Source organism: Delphinapterus leucas, chromosome 14, assembly GCF_059928025.1.
Source record: "Delphinapterus leucas isolate spDelLeu-1000000601 "Yukka" chromosome 14, BTC_Dleu_Yukka2, whole genome shotgun sequence".
Classification (NCBI taxonomy): domain Eukaryota; kingdom Metazoa; phylum Chordata; class Mammalia; order Artiodactyla; family Monodontidae; genus Delphinapterus; species Delphinapterus leucas.
The window spans coordinates 15,838,436-15,856,651 of record NC_143142.1 but is presented as its reverse complement, the minus strand read 5'-3'; the positions used below and the strand labels follow the sequence as shown (position 1 = coordinate 15,856,651).

Genomic DNA, 18,216 nt, shown 5'->3' with positions numbered 1-18,216 from the left:
TTCTCTGTGCTGCTTGGAACCCCAGCAGATCCAGCATCATCCTTCTCAGAGTGCCAGACATTCAAGGTATAGTTTTCTCTTTTACTGGAGTTGGAGGAAACTGACAGGTGGCTGCAGCTCTGGGGATGATTTGGGGTGGGCTGGGGGCTGCCTCCAACTGAAGAGAGGAAGGCAGATTCCTCAGAAGTCTCAGTCCTGAGAGTTGTTGAACCTTAGCAGCATTATTTATTACCCCTCAGCACCTCATACTTTGCCCTGGACCATCTAGTACCTTAGGTCATTTTGAGCTCATTTGTTTTTCTCTCAACAACCTAGTGGGGATGGGAAAGGTAGGAAGAATTGCCCCAATTTCATATGTGGAAAGGAGTGACTTGCGTAGGCTATGCAGCTAATTCATGACAGCCGTGACTCTGAATTATACTGAGATAAAGAAAAAGGGGGACTTCCCTGGTGGTCCAGGGATTAAGACTCCATGCTTCCACTGCAGGGGGTGTAGGTTCAAAAAAGGGGATGGAACCCAGGCTCATGGCAGTGAAATCGCCAAGTCCCAACCACTGGACCGCCAGGGAATTCCCTATTTATTTCCTCTTCCGTGAACTTTGATGGTTTGTGTCTTTCAAGGAATTTGTCCATTTCAGTAAGTTGTTTAACTTATTAACATAAGGTATTCATAATATTCCCTTATTATCTAAAAAATATCTGTAAAGTTTGTAGTGATGTCACCTCTTTAATTTCGTTTGTTGATAATTTGTGTCTTTTCTCTTTCCCTAATGTGTTTGGCTAGAGCACGGATCTCCAAATTTTTCTTTGATAAAAGCCAAATAGTAAATATTTAAGGTTTTGCAGGCTATACTGTGTGTATTTCAACTACAGTAAGCCCCCTACATACCAACCTTCAAGTTGTGAACTTTCAAAGGTGCGAACGTGAGTTTGCGTGTCCAGTCATGTAAGTTAGTTCGCGTGTCTGGTGTACGTTGTCACGTGTGTGCATCCTCTACACGTGGCTGCGTTTCTGTGTACTGTACGGTACTGTACAGAGTACAGTAGTACAGTATCTTTATTTCAAGCCCAGGATGTCCAGAAGCAAACGTAAAACCAGCGGTGATGTAGCTGGTACTGCTAAGAGGTGCCAGGAATTGGAGGCCCAGAGAAAGGACGAAGAGAGACAAGAGGAAGAAGTAAATGAAGAACCGAAGAGATTCATGACGCAGGAAATGGCAAGGGAATTTTCTTTATCTGAGGAGGCACTGTTAGTTTTAGAGGCACAGGAACCGAATGTAGAACGGTACACGAAGGTTACAGCAGCCATTCAAAGTGCAATCCAGTGCTACCATGTCACCTATGACGAGAAAAAAAGGAGCTAGACATCACTGGATCGTTTTCTCAGGAGGGTAGATAGAATTGAATCCAGCAAGGAACCAGAACCTGTGCCATCAACGTCAGGCATGAGTGAAATAGCAGCTTGCCCTGTGTCTCCTATTGCTGGCAATCCTTCAGCTCTACCGTCTCCCACCTCCTCTCCCTCCTCCAGTCAGTAACTTTTCTTGCCTGTTCCCTCGATGCCAGCCGCTGTATGCCAGCTGTTGCGCTGTACTACTGTACTTTTCAGGGCACTGTACTGTGAGATTAAACATGTTGTCTTTATTGTGGGTTTTTTAATGTATTATTTGTGTGAAAAGTATTATAAACCTATTACAGTACAGTACTATATAGCCGATTGTGTTAGTTGGGTACCTAGGCTAACTTTTGTTGCACTTATGAACTCACTCTCGGGATGGAACTCGTTCATTTGTACGGGACTTATTGTACTCAACAACGCTGTTACAGAGTGAACACAGCCATGGACAATACACAAATGAATGGGTGAATAAAACTTTATTTACGAAAGCAGGTAGCTGGATTATGGGCCATAGCAGGGCAACTACTGGGTTAGAGATTTATCTGATTTTTAAAATTTTTTTTTATTTTTTATTTTTTTTATTCTGATTTTTATCACTTCCTTTCTTTTGCTTACTTTGAGCTTAATTTTTTCTTTACCTAGTTTCTTAAGGTCAAAGTTGAGGTCACTGATTTGAGATCTGACTTCTTTTTTAATATAACTGTTAAGTGCTTTATCTGCATCTCACAAACTTGATGTGTCTTTTCATTTCATTCAGTTTAAAGAACTTTGATTTCTTCTTTGATTTATGGGCTATTTATTAGTGTGGAATCTAGTTTCCAAATACTGTTTTTTTTCCAGATTTGTTTTTGTTATTGTTTTTAATTTCACTGTGGTCAGAGAACATACTCTATATGACTTGAATCTTTTAAAATTTATCAAGACTTCTTGTGTCCGTAGAATATTCTCCAGGCCATGATTGTTCTGTATGTACTTGAAAAGAATGTGCATTCTGTTTTGGTTGGATGAATGTTATATAAATGGCAGGTGGGTCAACATTGGTTGACAGTGTTTTTCAAGCCTTTATATCCTTACTGATTTTCTGTTTACTTGTTCTATATATTATGGAGCAGGAAATCTCTTATTATAATTGAGGATTGTCTGTTTTTCTTATAATTCTATAATTTCTGTTCCATTATTTTCAAGTCCTGTTATTACATGTGTAAATACTTACGATAGTTGTGCCTTTGTTTAATTGGCCCCTTTATCATTATGAAATGACCTTCTGTATTCTTTGTAACATTTGCTGTGAAGTACACTTTGATATTAATTTAGCAATCTTAATAGTATTAACAGTCCTCCGCTTTCTTAGTGTTAGCACAGTACATCTTTTCCATCCTTTTATTTTAATTCCTATTTGTATCTATATATTTAAAGTGGGTTTCTCAAAGACGGCATATAGTTGGGGTTTTTTTTCATTGTTTTTTGTCTTGGTTTTGGGTCCATTCAGACAATCTGTCTTTTAATCGAGGTGTATAGGCCATTTACATTTAGTGTGATTATTGATATGATTGGGTTTAAATATATAATTTTCTCTTTTTTTTTTCTCTTTTGCTGCTTTCCTTTGGATACTTTTTATAATTCCACTGTACCTCTTTTGTTGACTTATTAGTTATTACTGTTTATTGTATTATTTAAGTAGTTGTTTTTTTGTGTGTGTGGTATGCAGGCCTCTCACTGCTGTGGCCTCTCCTGTCGCGGAGCACAGGCTCCAGACGCGCAGGCTCAGTGGCCATGGCTCACGGGCCCAGCCGCTGCACGGCATGTGGGATCTTCCTGGACCAGGGCACGAACCTGTGTCCCCTGCATCGGCAGGCGGACTCTCAACCACTGTGCCACCAGGGAAGCCCTAAGTAATTGTTTTAGGGTTTATGGTATACACTTTTTTTGGCCGCGCCACATGGCATGTAGGAATCTCTGTTCCCCAACCAGGGATCAAACCTGTGCCCCCTACAGTGGAGGCCTGGAGTCTTAACCACTGGACCACCAGGGAAGTCCCATAGGGTTTATAATATGCAGTTTTAACTTTTCAGTCTACCTTCAAGTGATATTATGCCATTTCATGTTTGATATTACAACAGCATATTTCATTTCTCTCCTCCCAGGCTTTGAGCTATTGTCATAGTTATTTCTGCCTTTGTTACAAATCCCCAATATACTGTTGTTTTCTTTATAAACAGTCAATTATCTTTTAAAGAGATTTAAATAGGAAAAGTATCTTTGGGAGTTCACTGGCAGTCCAGTGGTTAGGACTCAGCGCTTTCACTGCCATGGCCCCAGGTTCAATCCCTGGTTGGGGAACTAAGATCCTGCAAGCCGTGTAGTGTGGCCAAAATAAATAAATAATAATTTAAACAGACAGAAGGTTATTCCCATATAGATTTTTGGTTTGCAGTTACCATGAGGTTTTGATATAGCAGTCTGTATATATACAAGATTGTTTTAAGTTGCTGGTTTTTTAATTTGAAATGCGTTTCCAATATCCTGCATTTGTACTCTCCTCTCGATTGCTGGTTTTGAAATCATATTTTTGTGTGGATGATTTTGTACCTTTACTGTATGTTTGCCTTTACCGGTGAGCTTTCCCATTCGTGATTTTCTATCTTCTAGTTTTGTCCTTTTCTTTTCTCTCTAGATAAGCTCTTTTAGCATTTGTTATAAAGCCGGTTTGGTGGTGCTGAATTCTCTTAGCTTTTGCTTGTCTGTAAAGCTTTTGATTTCTCCATTGAATCTGAATGAGAACTTTGCTGGGTAGAGTATTCTTGGTTGCAGGTTTTTCCCTTTCATCACTTTAAATATATTATGCCACTCCCTTCTGGCCTGCAGAGTTTTTGCTGAAAAATTAGCTGATAACCTTATGGGGATTCCCTTGTATGTTATATGTTGCTTTTTTTTTTGGCTATGTTGGGTCTTTGTTGCTGTGCGCGGGCTTTCTTTAGTTGTGGAGAGCGGGGGCTACCCTTTGTTGCAGTGCACGGGCTTCTCATTGCGGTGGCTTCTCTTGCTGCAGAGCATGGGCTCTAGGCGTGTGGGCTTCAGTAGTTGCAGCACGCAGGCTCAGTAGTTGTGGCGCACGGGGTTAGTTGCTCCGTGTCATGTGGGATCTCCCCAGACCAGGGCTCGAACCCGTGTCCCCTGCGTTGGCAGGCGGATTCTCAGCCACTGCGCCACCAGGGAAGCCCATCTCTTGTTGCCTTTAATATTTCTCTGTCTTTAATTTTTTTTTAAAACTTATTGGAGTATAGTTGATTTACAATGTTGTGTTAATTTCAAGTGTACAGCATAGTGATTCAGTTATACATATACATATATTGATTCTTTTTTTCTTTTCCCATATAGGTTATTATAGAATGTTGAGTAGAGTTTCCTGTGCTATACAGTAGGTCCTTGTTTGTTATTTTACATACAGTAGCGTGTGTGTGTTAATCCGAAGCGCCTAATTTATCCCCGCCCCCTCCACGTTTCCCCTTTGGTAACCATAAGTTTTTTTTTTTTTTTCTTTTTTTGCGGTACGTGGGCCTCTCACTGTTGTGGCCTCTTCCATTGCGGAGCACAGGCTCCGGACGTGCAGGCTCAGCGGCCATGGCTCATGGGTCCAGCCGCTCCACGGCATGTGGGATCTTCCCGGACCGGGGCATGAACCCACGTCCCCTGCATCGGCAGGCGGACTCTCAACCACTGTGCCACCAGGGAAGCCCCATAAGTTTGTTTTTGAAATCTGTGAGTCTGTTTCTGTTTTGTAAATAAGGTCATTTATATCATTTAAAAAACATTAAATTCCACATACGAGTTCTTTTTCTTTAATTTTTGTTAATTTGAACACTACCTGTATTGGTGTGTTCCTCTTTGGGTTTATCCTGTATGGGACTCTGCACTTCCTAGACTTGAGTGTTTCCTTTCCCATGTTAGGGAAGTTTTCAGCTATTATCTCTTCAAATATTTTCTTAGGCCCTTTCTCTCTTCTCCTTCTGGGAGAAGAGAGAAATGTGAATGTTGGTGCATTTAATGTTATACCAGAGGTCTCTTGGACTGTCCTCATTGTTCTCATTCTTTTTTCTTTAGTCTGTTCCACAGCAGTGATTTCCACCAATCTGTCTTCCAGCTCACTTATTCATTCTTCTGCCTCATTTATTCTGCTACTGATTCCTTCTAGTGTATTTTACATTTAAGTTATTATATTGTTCATCTCTCTTTGTTTTTTAAATCTTCTAGCTCTTTGTTAAACATTTCATGTATTTCTCTGTGCCTGCATTCTTTTTCCAAGATCTTGGATCATCTTTACTATCACTACTCTGAATTATTTTTCAGGAAGATTGCCTATTTCCACTTCACTTAGTTTTTCTTCTGGAATTTTATCTTGTTCCCTCATCTGGAAAATATTTTTCTCATTTGGTCTAACTTTCTGTGTTTGTAGCCTCTGTTCCTCAGGCAACAAGATTGTAGTTCCTCTCGCTTTTGGTGTCTGCCCCCTGGTGGGTGAGGTTGGTCCAGGCTTGTGCAGGCTTCCTGGTGGCAGGGACTGGTGTCTGCCCACTGGTGGGTGGAGCTGGGTCTTGTCCCTCTGGTGGGCAGGGCTGTATCAAGGGGTGTGTTTAGAGATGGCTGTGGGATCAGGACGACTTCAGACAGCCTGTCTGCTGATGGGTGGGGCTGTGTTCCTGCCCTGTTGCTTGTTTGGCCTGAAGTGTCCCAGCACTGGAGCCTGCAGGCTCTTGGGTGGGGCCAAGTCTCAGTGCCAAAATGGTGACCTCTGGGAGAGGTCATGCCAATGAATATTGGCTGGGGCCTCCACCACAGTTGTCCTTTCCCCCACAGTGAGCCACAGCCGACCTGTGTCTCCACAGGAGACCCTCCAAGATCCACAGGTAGGTCTGGCTCAGGCTCCTATGGAGTCACTGCTTTGCCCTGGGTTCCAGTGCACATGAAACCTTGTGTGCACCTTCCAGCAGTGGAGTCTCTGTTTCTTCCAGTCCTGTGGAGCTCCTCCACTCAAGCCCAGCTGGCCTTCAAAGACAAATGCTCTGGGGGCTCCTCCTCCCAATGCCAGACCCTCAGGTTGGGGAGCCTGACGTGGGGCTCAGAACTCTCACTCCTGTGGGGGAACCTCTGTGATGTAATTATATTTGTTTGTGGGTCACCCACCTGATGGGTATGAGATTTGTTTATATTATGAAAGTGCCCCTCCTACCACCTCGCTGTGGCTTCTTGTCTTTGGATGTAGAATATAATTTTTGGTAGGTTTGAGTCTTTTTTTGTCGATGGCTATTCAGCAGTTGTGATTTTTGTTTGTAAGTGAGAGGACGTGAGCTCAAGTCCTACTCTGCCATCTTGTCTCCTCACTTTATCACTGATTTTAAGCAACTTGGTTATAATGTGCCTTTGTACAATTCTGTGGCATTAAGTACATTCACATTGTTCTGCAACCATCACTACTACCTATTTCTTTGCTTCTTTAAATTCATTAAACATCTTGCGTCTTTGAGTTTATAGCTTTCAACCAAATTCAGAAAAATTTCAGCCATTCTTTCTTCAGATATTTTTTTGTTTCTCCATTTTCCCTGTCTTTGGGGGATTAAATTTACGTGTATATTAGGCCACATGAAGTTGCCCCATAGCTTATTGGTACTCTTTACACTTCTTTGGATTCTTTTGTCTGTGTTCCGATGGATAGTTTCTGTATGTCTCCAAGTTCACTAAATCTTCTGTAGTCTGCTTTGTTGTTAATTCCTCCAGTGTAGTTTTCATTTGGGACATTGTAATTTTTATCTCTGGAAGTTAAATTTGGGTTTTTATATTTCTCAGGTCGCTACTTAATATGTAGTTATAATAACTGTTTTAATTCCCCTGGTCACTAATTTATCATTTGTGTACTTTCTGGGTCTTCTTGTGTTGATTTTTTGCATGTTTGGTGGTTTTGATTGGATGCCAGATATTCTGAATTCTACCTATTTTGGTGCTGGGTATTTTTGTATTCCTGTAAATATTGAGCTTTGTTTCTCATACTTAGTTACTTGGAAACAGTTTGATCCTTCTAGATCAAACTTTTAAGCTTTATTAAGTGGGACCTGAGCAGTGAGTAGCCTAGGGCTAATTTTGCTCCACTACTGAAGCAAAACTGATGCCCCATAAACTGTTTTCCACACTGGCTCTTGGGAAAAGGAACCATTTCATGTTCTTTGACAGCTCTAATCCTTTTGGCTGGTTCTTTCCCCAGCCTCTGGCAGTTTCCTTACACGCATGGGATTATCAGTACTCAGTGAACACTTGAGTGGGATTCTCAGCAGATCTATAGAGCTCGCTCTCTGTATAACTCTTTCCTTGTTGATACCCTGCCCTGTAAACCAGCTGCTTTGGTCTCCTTGGATGCCAAGGAGTTGGGTTGGCACCCTCAGTTTCTCCTCCCTTTGCTGCTGACAACTCTGCCCCAACTGTAAGCAGAGGCGGTGGTAGGGCCCACCACATTTGTTTCTCTTCTCTCAGGTCTCTGTCCTTCATGCCTGTTGTCTGATGGTAATTTGTCAGGTATTTTGTTTTTTTTAGAAGGGAGGGTAAGGTTTGGTTTCTGTTTATCTACGTTAGCTAGAATTAGAAGTGTCTTGAAAGCATTACTTTCTAGATTGTTATAAAATCTGATGCCATTCTGATTTGCATGTAACCGGTTTTTTCCCTTGAAGCTTTTTAGGGTGTCTGTCTGGTGTTTTGAAATTTCCCCATGTTGTATGTTGGTATACATTCTTTGGAAACTCATGTCCTCTTGAGTTTTTCAGAATTTTCTTGTGTTATTATTCTGGTAATTTCTCTCCTGTGTTCTTTCTTTGCAGATTTCCAATTACAGTTGGATGTCGGCCCTCTTAGACTGACCATTTTTTATTTTCCTTCATATTCTCTTTTGGTTTTTTTGCCCTACTTTATGGGAGATTTCCTCAATTTTATCCTTTTATCATATTATTTCTGATATTAATTTCCAAATTAATGTTTTTTATCTTCTCTCACAGCCTTTTTCTCCCCTTACTTAATGGACAAGATATTTACACTTTGCGCCTTAGTTGTTTCTTGGATATCTTGTTCTACTCCCTGTACTATTTCCTGGGAGTTGTTTATTTTTGTTTTGGTATTTTTATGTTGTACTTCTCCACAAACCTCTGATGTTTCTGGGCTATCTGTATATACTTAAGAGTGAGGCACTTGAAGGTGATGAGCTCTCTTCACCATTCACTTTCACTGAACAGTAGGCTGGCATTTTCACTGGAGAGCCCAGGCTGGCAGGATCTGTAGGTTTTTCCTCTGGGTTAGTTCAGGGCAGGGTCTTCCAGCCTGCTGTAGGAGCCTGGGGTGGGGTGGGGGCAGGGGCTGGAGCCCTGAGCATCTCAGGTAGTTTCTCCAGAATATAACTTCCGGCCTTCTGCAGGGTGGTGGGGGCTTGAATTTCTGCTTCCTACATGCATTTCCAGTCCTTGTTTTTCCCTGGCACATGAGGCCTCCAATTCCTTCCCTTTACAATGTGTTTTGGTTCTGTGTGTATGTGGCGGGGGGTGGGGGGGTATGTGTAGGATGGACACGGGACAGCGAGAAGAGGGCAGAGCACTGATTTTGGATAGCAGTTCTGAGCTAAGTCTTTCTGCTTCCCTGTATTTCCTTTTGCACAAAGTAGTTCTAAATCCACTGCCTGTGCCCAAAGGAGGACATGTGGTCTAAGAGAGGCCCAGACTCTTCCAGTGCAACAGTCCACTTGAGGAGAATCCTCACACTGGCACAAGAGTACAGACCAGCTCCAGGACAAGGAGTGGGCAGAACCTGCAGGGTTAGGTTTACCTTTGACCTTGGATTTCCATCCCTTTAATCAGACTTTCTGTATGAAAACCATAGACTATAAGGAGTCGAGTGGGGGGCAAGGGGTAGTTTATAAGCATAATGGAGTAAGAACCACATCAAGTGTAAAGAGACCATAATAATTAGAAATACTTTTAATTCCTAGCTTCTTGGCGACCCTCAAGTATCAGAGCCATCCAAGCATGTTGGCCTTCAAATCTTCTCAGCAAGAGTAGATGATCACACAACTCTTAAGGTAAATCAAAATTAGATGAAGGTTATTTATTGGTGTGATTTTTCCTGTCATGAGCTTCTTTTACACAGCAATGGTGTAAATAGCATCAAATTGAATGAAAAGTTTGTTAGATGCAACCATAAATAATTATAATAAATATACATCAAGTAACTTTACAGCACACATTTTTTTAGGGCCAAGGTTTGGATCTGTCTGGACCTCAATGTGCTCTCTGGGAGAAGCAGTTGTGTTAGCAGCAGGTATCTTACTCACAGCTGTCATCTAGTCAAGTGATGGGCCAACAGAAGCTTTCCAAACCCCTCTTGGGGAGGTAGCTGACAATTCTGAGTCCATTCAAGGGATGGGAAGGATGGGGGCAGTGGGGGGACCAAGATGGAAAAATACAGGGAGGAAAAACCACTTCTAGTAAATCCAAAGGCTCTTTCATTATGCAGAAATGAAATAAGAGGATCCTTGTTGTCAGGACTACATCCTGGTGTGACTGCCCCCCCCCCCAGTCAAGGGGGCTGTGGCCCCCAGGAGGCAGTGGCCTACCGTATTCCTTCCAATTAGGGAAACTGCTGGCAGGCACCTCCAGACATGACTGATCCTGCATCAAATGTAACTGATGCAACCAGAACAATTCATCCAGGTTTATCCTTTCCTTAGGTCAGGGAATCTTTTCTATAATGGTCCTTAATGCATTTCCTAAGAATAACACGGAGGAGGTGGATGCTAATGCCTCTAACTCTAAAATCCACACACCTTTCCAACAGGCCAGGGCCACAGCAGAGAAAGGAGGAACAAATCCTCTTTCTCACCAGCATTCACACTCCAAAGCCTTCTAGACAGCACTCACTCAGAACTTCCAATATTCACAATATTATACAATAAATACAGTGATGTGATTCTGTGAGAACTGGCAAGGCCCAAAATGACAGTGTCCAGCAAGATGGCATATGCTGCTCTCGAACAAAGTACCAGTGGACAAAGACCTACTCAGGGCACAAATGCACTGGGGCCGCAGGTGGGCTGCAGCAGCTCAGCCCTGGCACACACTCACATGGGGTGGGGAGGGGATGCCGCATGGGCCCGGCCAGAGGGGCAGAAGGACCCTGGTGTCTCCATCTGGACTTGAAGGTCTTAGTCACTGCAGTAGGCCCTGAATTGAGCAGAGCACCTCAGACAGCTCTTTTTAAAATGGGGTGTAGCCTTTCCTCTGCTCCTCACATCACAAATACCGTAGTGAGGAAGGGACGTTTCTGAGTACAAAAGTGGGGCAGGCTTGAGTCATGTGCTTTCCTGTTCTGAGCCTCAGAAAAAGGCCCCCAACTTGAGCACTGTCCCTCTAGCTCCAGGGGTCCTCTCAACTCCTGAGCTGGGACGCACCTGGCCTGGCTCTGCATACTAAGGTCAGGGAGGAACCCTTTGGTCTTCTAATCCTGGGCAGCACTCAGTGGGAAACTGTCGGACCGGGGCCCAGAAGAGTCGGACAGCAGAGAGGGCTGTCTGGGTGGGAAGGGACGGGGGAACCATTGTGGGCTTTTCTGCAGGAAAACCCAGACCATGGACAAGGGTCTAAAGCCGGAAGATTAACACGTAAAGCTCCCTGTGTGTGTCTCCCATGTTTGGGTAACTGGCCCAACCATTTCAAGATGGAAGGAGGCTTGCAGGAGCCACGTCCAGGAGAAACTCCAGCTCAAGGCAGAGGGGCAGGGCTGGCCACACACTTGTCTGTGAAGACGCTCTGCAGAAAGAACAGGTGCTCTGTGGGCCAAGGGCATCTCACTACCAGCTTCCTGCTGGGTGGTTCTATGATGTGGAACCAACTGGGGCCTCACAGCCTCAGAACCTGGTGGCCACGAAGGAACATGTCCAGGAAGATCAAATGAGACAGGAGCTGTCTGGGAACTAAACTATCCTACAAACATACCACAAATAGGTAGCAAAAGAACCAACCCATCACGAAACGTACAAATACATAAGGTTAAGTCTTCCAGGAGGTCCTGGAATGTGGACAAAGGTTCGGAAAAGCAAAATGTTGCCAACTCCTCACGCAGGGCCCCGGAGGGATGTGCTCGCAGTGGCAGGCTTCCTAAGCCAGCAGAGCGGTGCCTTGGTGACAGCCTAACTCGGGCTCCCTCCCCTCAGCCACTCAGGGGGTCTTCGCGATAGTGAATGGCACAACGAAGTTTCTCCAGCATGATTTCCAGAGAGGAGTACTGGGGAAGCTTGATCATGAACATGCAGGTCTCCACTCGGATGTAGCGAGAGTCTGGGGAACCTATAGGAGAGACATCGGGCCAGCGTTAGAGCGCGGGACTGGATCCCAGGGAGGCCTGGCTGGACCCTCTGCCTCCAGGTTTGCCTCTCTGGGCTGCTCTAAGTCAACCCCAAGGCCCAGTCGGGGGGGATGAGGGCCTGGGAGGCTGGATTCTGGAGGAGGAAAGGGCAGATACACAGCTGCTGTACAGCACAGGTACCAAATGGCTGACCCGTGACAGAATGCTGACCGCAGGCAGGTTTGTCTGGCCAGCAAAGAGTTTTGATTTTTTAAATTTTGCTGCATTTAAAAGTTGGAAGATTAAAACACTTCTGGATTTTAAGCTTTTAAAAATTTCAGAAGACACGTCAGCGTCGGGCCTATACTGCCATTTGGCAAAGGTCAGGTTTGGGAAGCACATGGCCCCAAGCCCACCCCACCACCCCCTGGCCTCTCTCATTTACATTTGGGCCTTGGTGTTCGGGGTCCCTCTCCATTCTTCCCCACCTCATGCAGGGCCTAGCAGCCCCAGCTCCAAACGGGGCCCATGTGTCCCTACTTGGAACATGACCAGGGGAGGCCAGTACCTGCTGTGCCATCCGGGGGGGCGATCTTCATGGGGTATGGGGGCACATGTGCTGTGTCGGGGCCCCCGTCTTTGCAGGGGCAGGTGAACGGGATGCGCTCTTGGTTGCAGGCAAACTTGATGAACTTGCACAGCTCCTCCTGGGCAAACATCTCCAGTGCCCCCCAGAAGAACTCGATGTGCTGGTCCGTCTCCATCAGGCCCACCTGGTACATGGTGTGGGCCTGGGGAAGAAAGGTCGCAGACGTGAGCAGGCCTGGGCTTCTAACCCAGTGCCCCCCCCGACAAGGCTGGGCCCAATCCCGGGGCAGGGTGCAGCAGGGAATCGATGGCTGCAGGACACAGGGAGGTTACAATGATGACAAGGACCGCAAAGGCACACTGTCTGTGGCCTACGTGCTAGGCCTGGCAGCAGGAGTTCTCCATACATTACCCCACTGACCCCGCCGGGCAGGTCTTGTCACTCTTCCCATTAGAGGTGAAGTCACTTGGGCAAGGTCTCCCAGCTGGCATGGGCAAAAGTGGGCCAGGCTGAACAGTGGAGGGGGCTTCACCTCAGGCTGGTGGCTTAATTCATGGCTCGGGAGGCAGGTGATCTGCCACTTCCTGGCTGGGCGACCTTGGGTAAGTGACCTGTCTTAGCTTCAGTTTACACAGCAATGAGACAGGGGTGAGCACAGCTCCTCTCACATGTGAGGAGGACAGAGTGCTGGGGCCCAGGAAGTACTAAGACATGACAGGCCACTGCCAACATGCCTGTCAGCCCAGCCGGCCCAGCCACCGACCTTCAGGAACTCGAGGTTGATGTAAGGGAGGCCGCACGTCCGCAGCTCCATCTCCAGCGGGCTGAGTGTGGTGAGCAGCTGCAGGGGGATGATGGCGCCCAGGCCCGCGCGCACGGCTGTCACACACTCGACGTTTTGCAGCTCCCGCAGCCGCAGGCTCCGGATGGCTGCTGCGTAGATGTCCTTGTTCTCCCACCTGCGGGGGTCGTGGGTGAGAGGCGACGCTCAGGAGGCTGCTCCGGGGCCTGGGGGCCACACCGCGCAGGCAGAGGCCCCAGGCTGTTACCCGGGTTTCCCAGGCCTGGCAGCTTAGTGAACTCCTCTCCTGCTCTGGGTGTCACCCGCCCCAGACCTGCTGTCTCTGAATAAAGTCCTTCCACTGAAGATACTCCATCTTTCCTGGCACCCACCGTCCTGCCTCACACCCTCCCCCCAGTGGAAGCCGCCGGTCCCCTGACCTAGGCCCCCACGCACTCACGCCACAGGGATGTGCCGGCCGCGGCTGCACAGCTCCACCTCCTCGCCCGCCATGGTCAGGTAGGTGAACCGGCAGCAGGGCTTACTGGGCCCGTCGGGGCTCTCGATGGCCAGGTGCTGGGAGGCAATCTCGGCGCACAGGGCCTCCAGCTCGCTCTCGTCGTTGATCTGGAGGGAGGCATGGCAGGGCGGGGCTGACTGCCGCCCTGCTCCCCAGGCCCTCAGAAGAGGGAACCTCTTCCCCAGTTGGGCAGATGTCGGTCATTGTTCGGTGGCGGGGGGGGGGGCTACTGTGGCCTGGCCCGCCAGCCTTGCCATCAGTTCAGTGTTAGGCACGTGACTGAGGCCTCGCCAATGAGACCCAAATTACAGTTGCTCTCTTTCACTGGTGTGGACACAGCTGAAGGCGGTGCACCTCGTGCTGCTGGGGCCATCTTGAGATCACTCACTGACGACATCATTGGAGCACCTGGATTCAACCCTGTCTGAAGCCAATCTATATCTGTACTTTTAGTTTTAAGATCAAATCACTAAAAAAAATTTCTTTCCTAAGCTGGTTTGACCTGGGGTTTCTGTCACTTGTCACCAGAGAGCCCGGACTTAATTCTACCTGTGGAAGGTACACGGGCTACCCCCTCCACCATCTGGCCCACTGACGTGCATGCTGGGCCACCGAGGAGAGGACAGGATCTGACCCAGGGGAGAACAAGCCTGTAGCCCGGGACAGTGAAGGCTGCAGGCAGGCACCCCCGACAGAAGTTCAGGGCATTTCTTTCTGGTTCATGTGCCTCCCCCGCCTCTCCCGGGGTGGTTCTGTCTCCCAGCACCCTCTGGGGCCTTGCCCATCCCCTCCAGACAGAAGCCTTGGCTGGATGGTCTGCCTGGACGCCATCTCACCTCCTCTGCCTGCCTCAGGCCTTTGCTGCCACCCACGCCCCCGGGAGGACTTCTCAGAGCAGCGCCTGGCAGCTACTCATAAATCCCCAGCCCGTGGAGGGTGTCCTGCTTTGACCCTTCAAACAATTCATCGTCGGCCCTCTTTCCGCTGAGAAGCCAACTGCTGTCCAGGACCCCTGCTTTGCTGCTCCCGTGCGCTGGCTTCCCTCAAGTGGCAGCTAAGGGGACTACGGAAAGCCTGGCAACGAGGCCCCTCCGAGGGCCCTCAAGTCTGGCCAGTGGAGGCCGATCGGCCAACCCCTCCTTCAGCAGATGTCCCCTGGAGAGCAGCCTCGCAAGGCCTCTGACACAAAGTCTGCCCCCCGGTGAGCAAGAGCCGCTGGCCTCGGGGAGGGCTGGATCACGGGCCACCTCCACACTCTGCCGGGATGGTCTCTAACCTGAGGAGCGCGTGTGGGCCAAAAAGCTCAGGCTTTCCAGCTGGCCAGACCCGAGCTCTGCTAGTGGCTTTGCTCCCGGCCAGCCCACCGCTCTGAGCCTCACTTCCCTCCTGGCCTCACTGTGAGGGCTTCTGAACACAGCCCTCCAGCGTGGGCCTTACATAAATGGAGAGCAGCGGGGCAGCTCCCTGACAACAGACGTGAGCCCAGCCTGGCCTCAGCGACTCTGCCGAACCAATGAACGGACCTGACCACAGCCTGAGCAGCGGCCATAGGTGGGCTGGTCTGCGTGTGGAGGGGAACGGTCGGACACTGCTGTGATCTCACTGTCTCTGTGTGTCCCAAGGCACAGGGGAGGGAGGAAGAGCTCCATTCCCAGCGCCCTGCCTAGGTGATACCCAAGAGTTGATCTGTGCTCTTCGTGAAACTCTGAAACCAAGCTCTTAAAAGTGAAACTGGCTCTGCTTGGAGCAGCTCCCACCCAACACTTCTACTCCTTTAGCTGCCGGGAACCCTTCACCCCTGTGTCCTCACGAGGCCCAGCAGGCTGGTTAAGTCACCCCTGGGCTGCTGCTGTCTGCAGGGAGGGAAGACTGAGGCTCCTGTCCCCCTGAGACAAGGCTGGCCAGCAGAGATGCCTTATGCAGCCTAATGTTCTTCAAGAGATGGCAGTCAGTCCCCAGGTGGGGACACAGAGGCCATGGGGTGGTAATAAGGGCCCCAGGGGCACTGCTCCGGGCCCCACTGTCCCCCAGAAAACATGGGCTTTTCACTTACACTCTCGAATTTCTTGACATAATTGTAGGTGAGTATGTCTGCTTCCTGCAGGTCTTGGTCAGGGTCCAGGGGCTCACCCACCAGCGTCTTCCAGAAGGAGGGCAGGAGGTCCAGGGGAAGAGGGACATCTGCTCGAATCGCAATTCCCAGCAACTGGCCCAGGAAGTGCAGCAGCTGCTCCTCCCCGTAGGTGATGGGGCTTGGGGTCAGGAGGTACTTGCCCTGGAGGTGGAGGCAGAGGTGAAGTGACTGACGTGGGCCTCTGCTCCCCGCAGGAACATGGGTCCCAGGCCCACGGGACCCACGGCAGGCAGAAGCATGTCCAGCCAGAGCAGCAAGAGCACCGCCCAGACCAGGAAGGCTTGTGAAAGGGCTCAGAGCTGATGAGGACGCGCACGCATGAGCCGAGCCCCTGCCCCTCAGGGAGCCGACCGCTGGGCCACCAGCCTTGGCTGCCCAGGCCTCGCGTCTTACCTTGTTCTTGTTGACGGCTGAGCTGGGGCACAGCAGGAGAAGGGAGAGCGAGGAGCTCTGCAGCTCTTTACACACCTGCCACAGGAAGTGGCGGAAGGAGCCGCCTGCGGGACAGGTGGGGACCTATCAGCCTACCCTGCCCGCAGGCCCTGTCCCCACCGGGAAGTCAACTCCTCTGCCCCCTGGGCTGCGGCTTCGGTGGGTGGAAACAGAACCCGCCCAAGGGCTGGGAGATCCGGGCTCCAATATGTGGGGCCACTAACTAGCTACGTGGTTCCTGGGGAATCACTTCTCCGACGGAGCCACAGCCTCCGCACCTCTACCTAGCGGACGGGGGCAGTCACTGTACCCACCTCCCAGGCTAGTTCCAGGGATTCAACGAGATCAAAGGCAGATCCTACGCGGGTCACTTCTCACAGCTGCAAGCTGACACCGATACAAGGGCTTGTGGGACCCCGTGTCCGTCCCCTGCGCTGGGCCAAGAGCAGGGCCCCATGTTTTCCTCAGCACTGCCTCCTGCCAAGCCCAGGGCTCAGTGTGTGTCCAGTGAGAGCATAAATAAATGGATGGACACACAGACACGCGCAAAGGGCAACAACAATGATCAGCTCCTCTCCTACTGCCATTCCAAATGTGCCTTTGGGTTTCTTGCAAAACTCCTCTCTGTGGCTGGGTCTCCTCTGCCCTTCCCCATGCATCCCATAAGTGTCCTCAGGTCAGGAAGCACTGAGGACAGCTGTGCACGCGGAGGACTTGCTTGGGGACAGATGTCAGGGCCTGGCCGCTTCCACGGAGAAGCAGGACACTCCCGCCTGCTGAAGCCGCCAAGGGCTGGGCTTTAGAATCCAACAGACCTGGGTTTGCACCCCAGTGATGCTGCTGACCTTGGGGGAGCTACTTACTTAACTTGGTGGAGCCCCAGTTTCCCTGCCTGTAAAGTGGGACAGTGCTGGTGTCATGAGGAGCGTAAGGTGTTGAGCCTGGGCCTGGCACGTTCTGGTAACTCAATGAACAGAGCTGTTCTCAGAGAGCCTCCAAGGTGTGCCCAGAGGATGCCACGGCACTGGCCGGCAAGGAGGCTGCTGCGGGAAGTGTCCCATGATCAGGGCGGGAATGGGAAACAGAGCTGCCCCAAGAGCTCTCCCCACCCAGCGCGCCCAGTGAAAGAACTGTCTTCTCCCAAACAGCGCATTTCCTGAACGTCTGGGCTAAACGGACTGAAAGGACCACGAAGGAGCATGTTCTGAGCGGCCATTCCTTCTCCCTGCAGCGTGAAATGGCAGGATGTGCCATTCTGATCAAGGGCTCCCCAGACCCCTGTCTCTCATGGGGCACACACACAAGCTTTTGGCCCAACCAACCCTCAGCCAAGGGCTCTTCCTGGAAAAGAAGTCCTATCCACACTGAGGGCGTCTCTCCTCAGCAAGAAATGCACTCCTAGCACTGATCAGAAGCCCGGTCCCCAAGCCTGGACAGTGCTGGGCTGAAGTTCCAGGCCAGCGGCAGGTGCCACATCCCCAGGGGACAGGGGCAAGTCCAGGGGGACTGGGTTTGGAAAGCCTGGACAGATGTCACTTGGGGGCAGTCCTGGCTTCTGTGCAGAGCAGGGTAATGAGAATGTGGCTTGACTCTTGTTAACGGGTAAGATATTGGGCCATTTAGGCTGAAAATAACCCCAGGAATGTTTACATTCTAAACACAGCCTTCACCCTGAACTGGCTGACGGAGGGCCTGCGGGGTGCCACTTACTGGTGCCGTGGACCTCCTCCCCAGTGAAACGGATGTTGAAGGCGTAGGTGGGGTCACCGCCACTCGCCAGTCTGACACAAAGCTGGGAGGATGGCACCGAGGCCAGCTGCCTGGCCGCCTGGCAGAAGTAGGAGTTTTCAGAGGCTCTGATCTCCCCTGGAACGAGAGAGGAAGTGCCAAAACCTCCGGGTGGCCATCTCCTGCATCCCAGCACAGGAGAGCCGCATGGCCAGGCCCCGGCCTGCTGGGGGCAGCCACTGCCTCCCTTCTGCTCCTGGAACATCTT

The 18,216-nt window shown here is 49.4% G+C and overlaps 1 protein-coding gene across 14 annotated transcripts in view; it reads right to left on the bottom strand.

Moving 5' to 3' along the window:
• Positions 1–1,945: 1,945 nt before the first annotated feature.
• Positions 1,946–18,216, bottom strand: part of HECTD4 (HECT domain E3 ubiquitin protein ligase 4) — a 198,184-nt gene continuing 181,913 nt past the window's right edge. For 13 of the 14 annotated variants that reach the window (XM_022550829.3, XM_022550830.3, XM_089894537.1 and 10 more), the window contains 7 exons: positions 17,931–18,086; positions 16,182–16,285; positions 15,708–15,929; positions 13,595–13,761; positions 13,117–13,312; positions 12,333–12,555; positions 1,946–11,766 (listed from right to left, as the gene is read on the bottom strand). In XM_022550829.3, coding sequence (XP_022406537.1) covers positions 11,630–11,766; positions 12,333–12,555; positions 13,117–13,312; positions 13,595–13,761; positions 15,708–15,929; positions 16,182–16,285; positions 17,931–18,086 — 1,205 coding nt within the window. In that variant the 3' untranslated portion in view covers positions 1,946–11,629. The remainder of the gene's footprint in view (positions 11,767–12,332; positions 12,556–13,116; positions 13,313–13,594; positions 13,762–15,707; positions 15,930–16,181; positions 16,286–17,930; positions 18,087–18,216) is intronic. The other variant, XM_089894536.1, reaches the window with a different exon arrangement.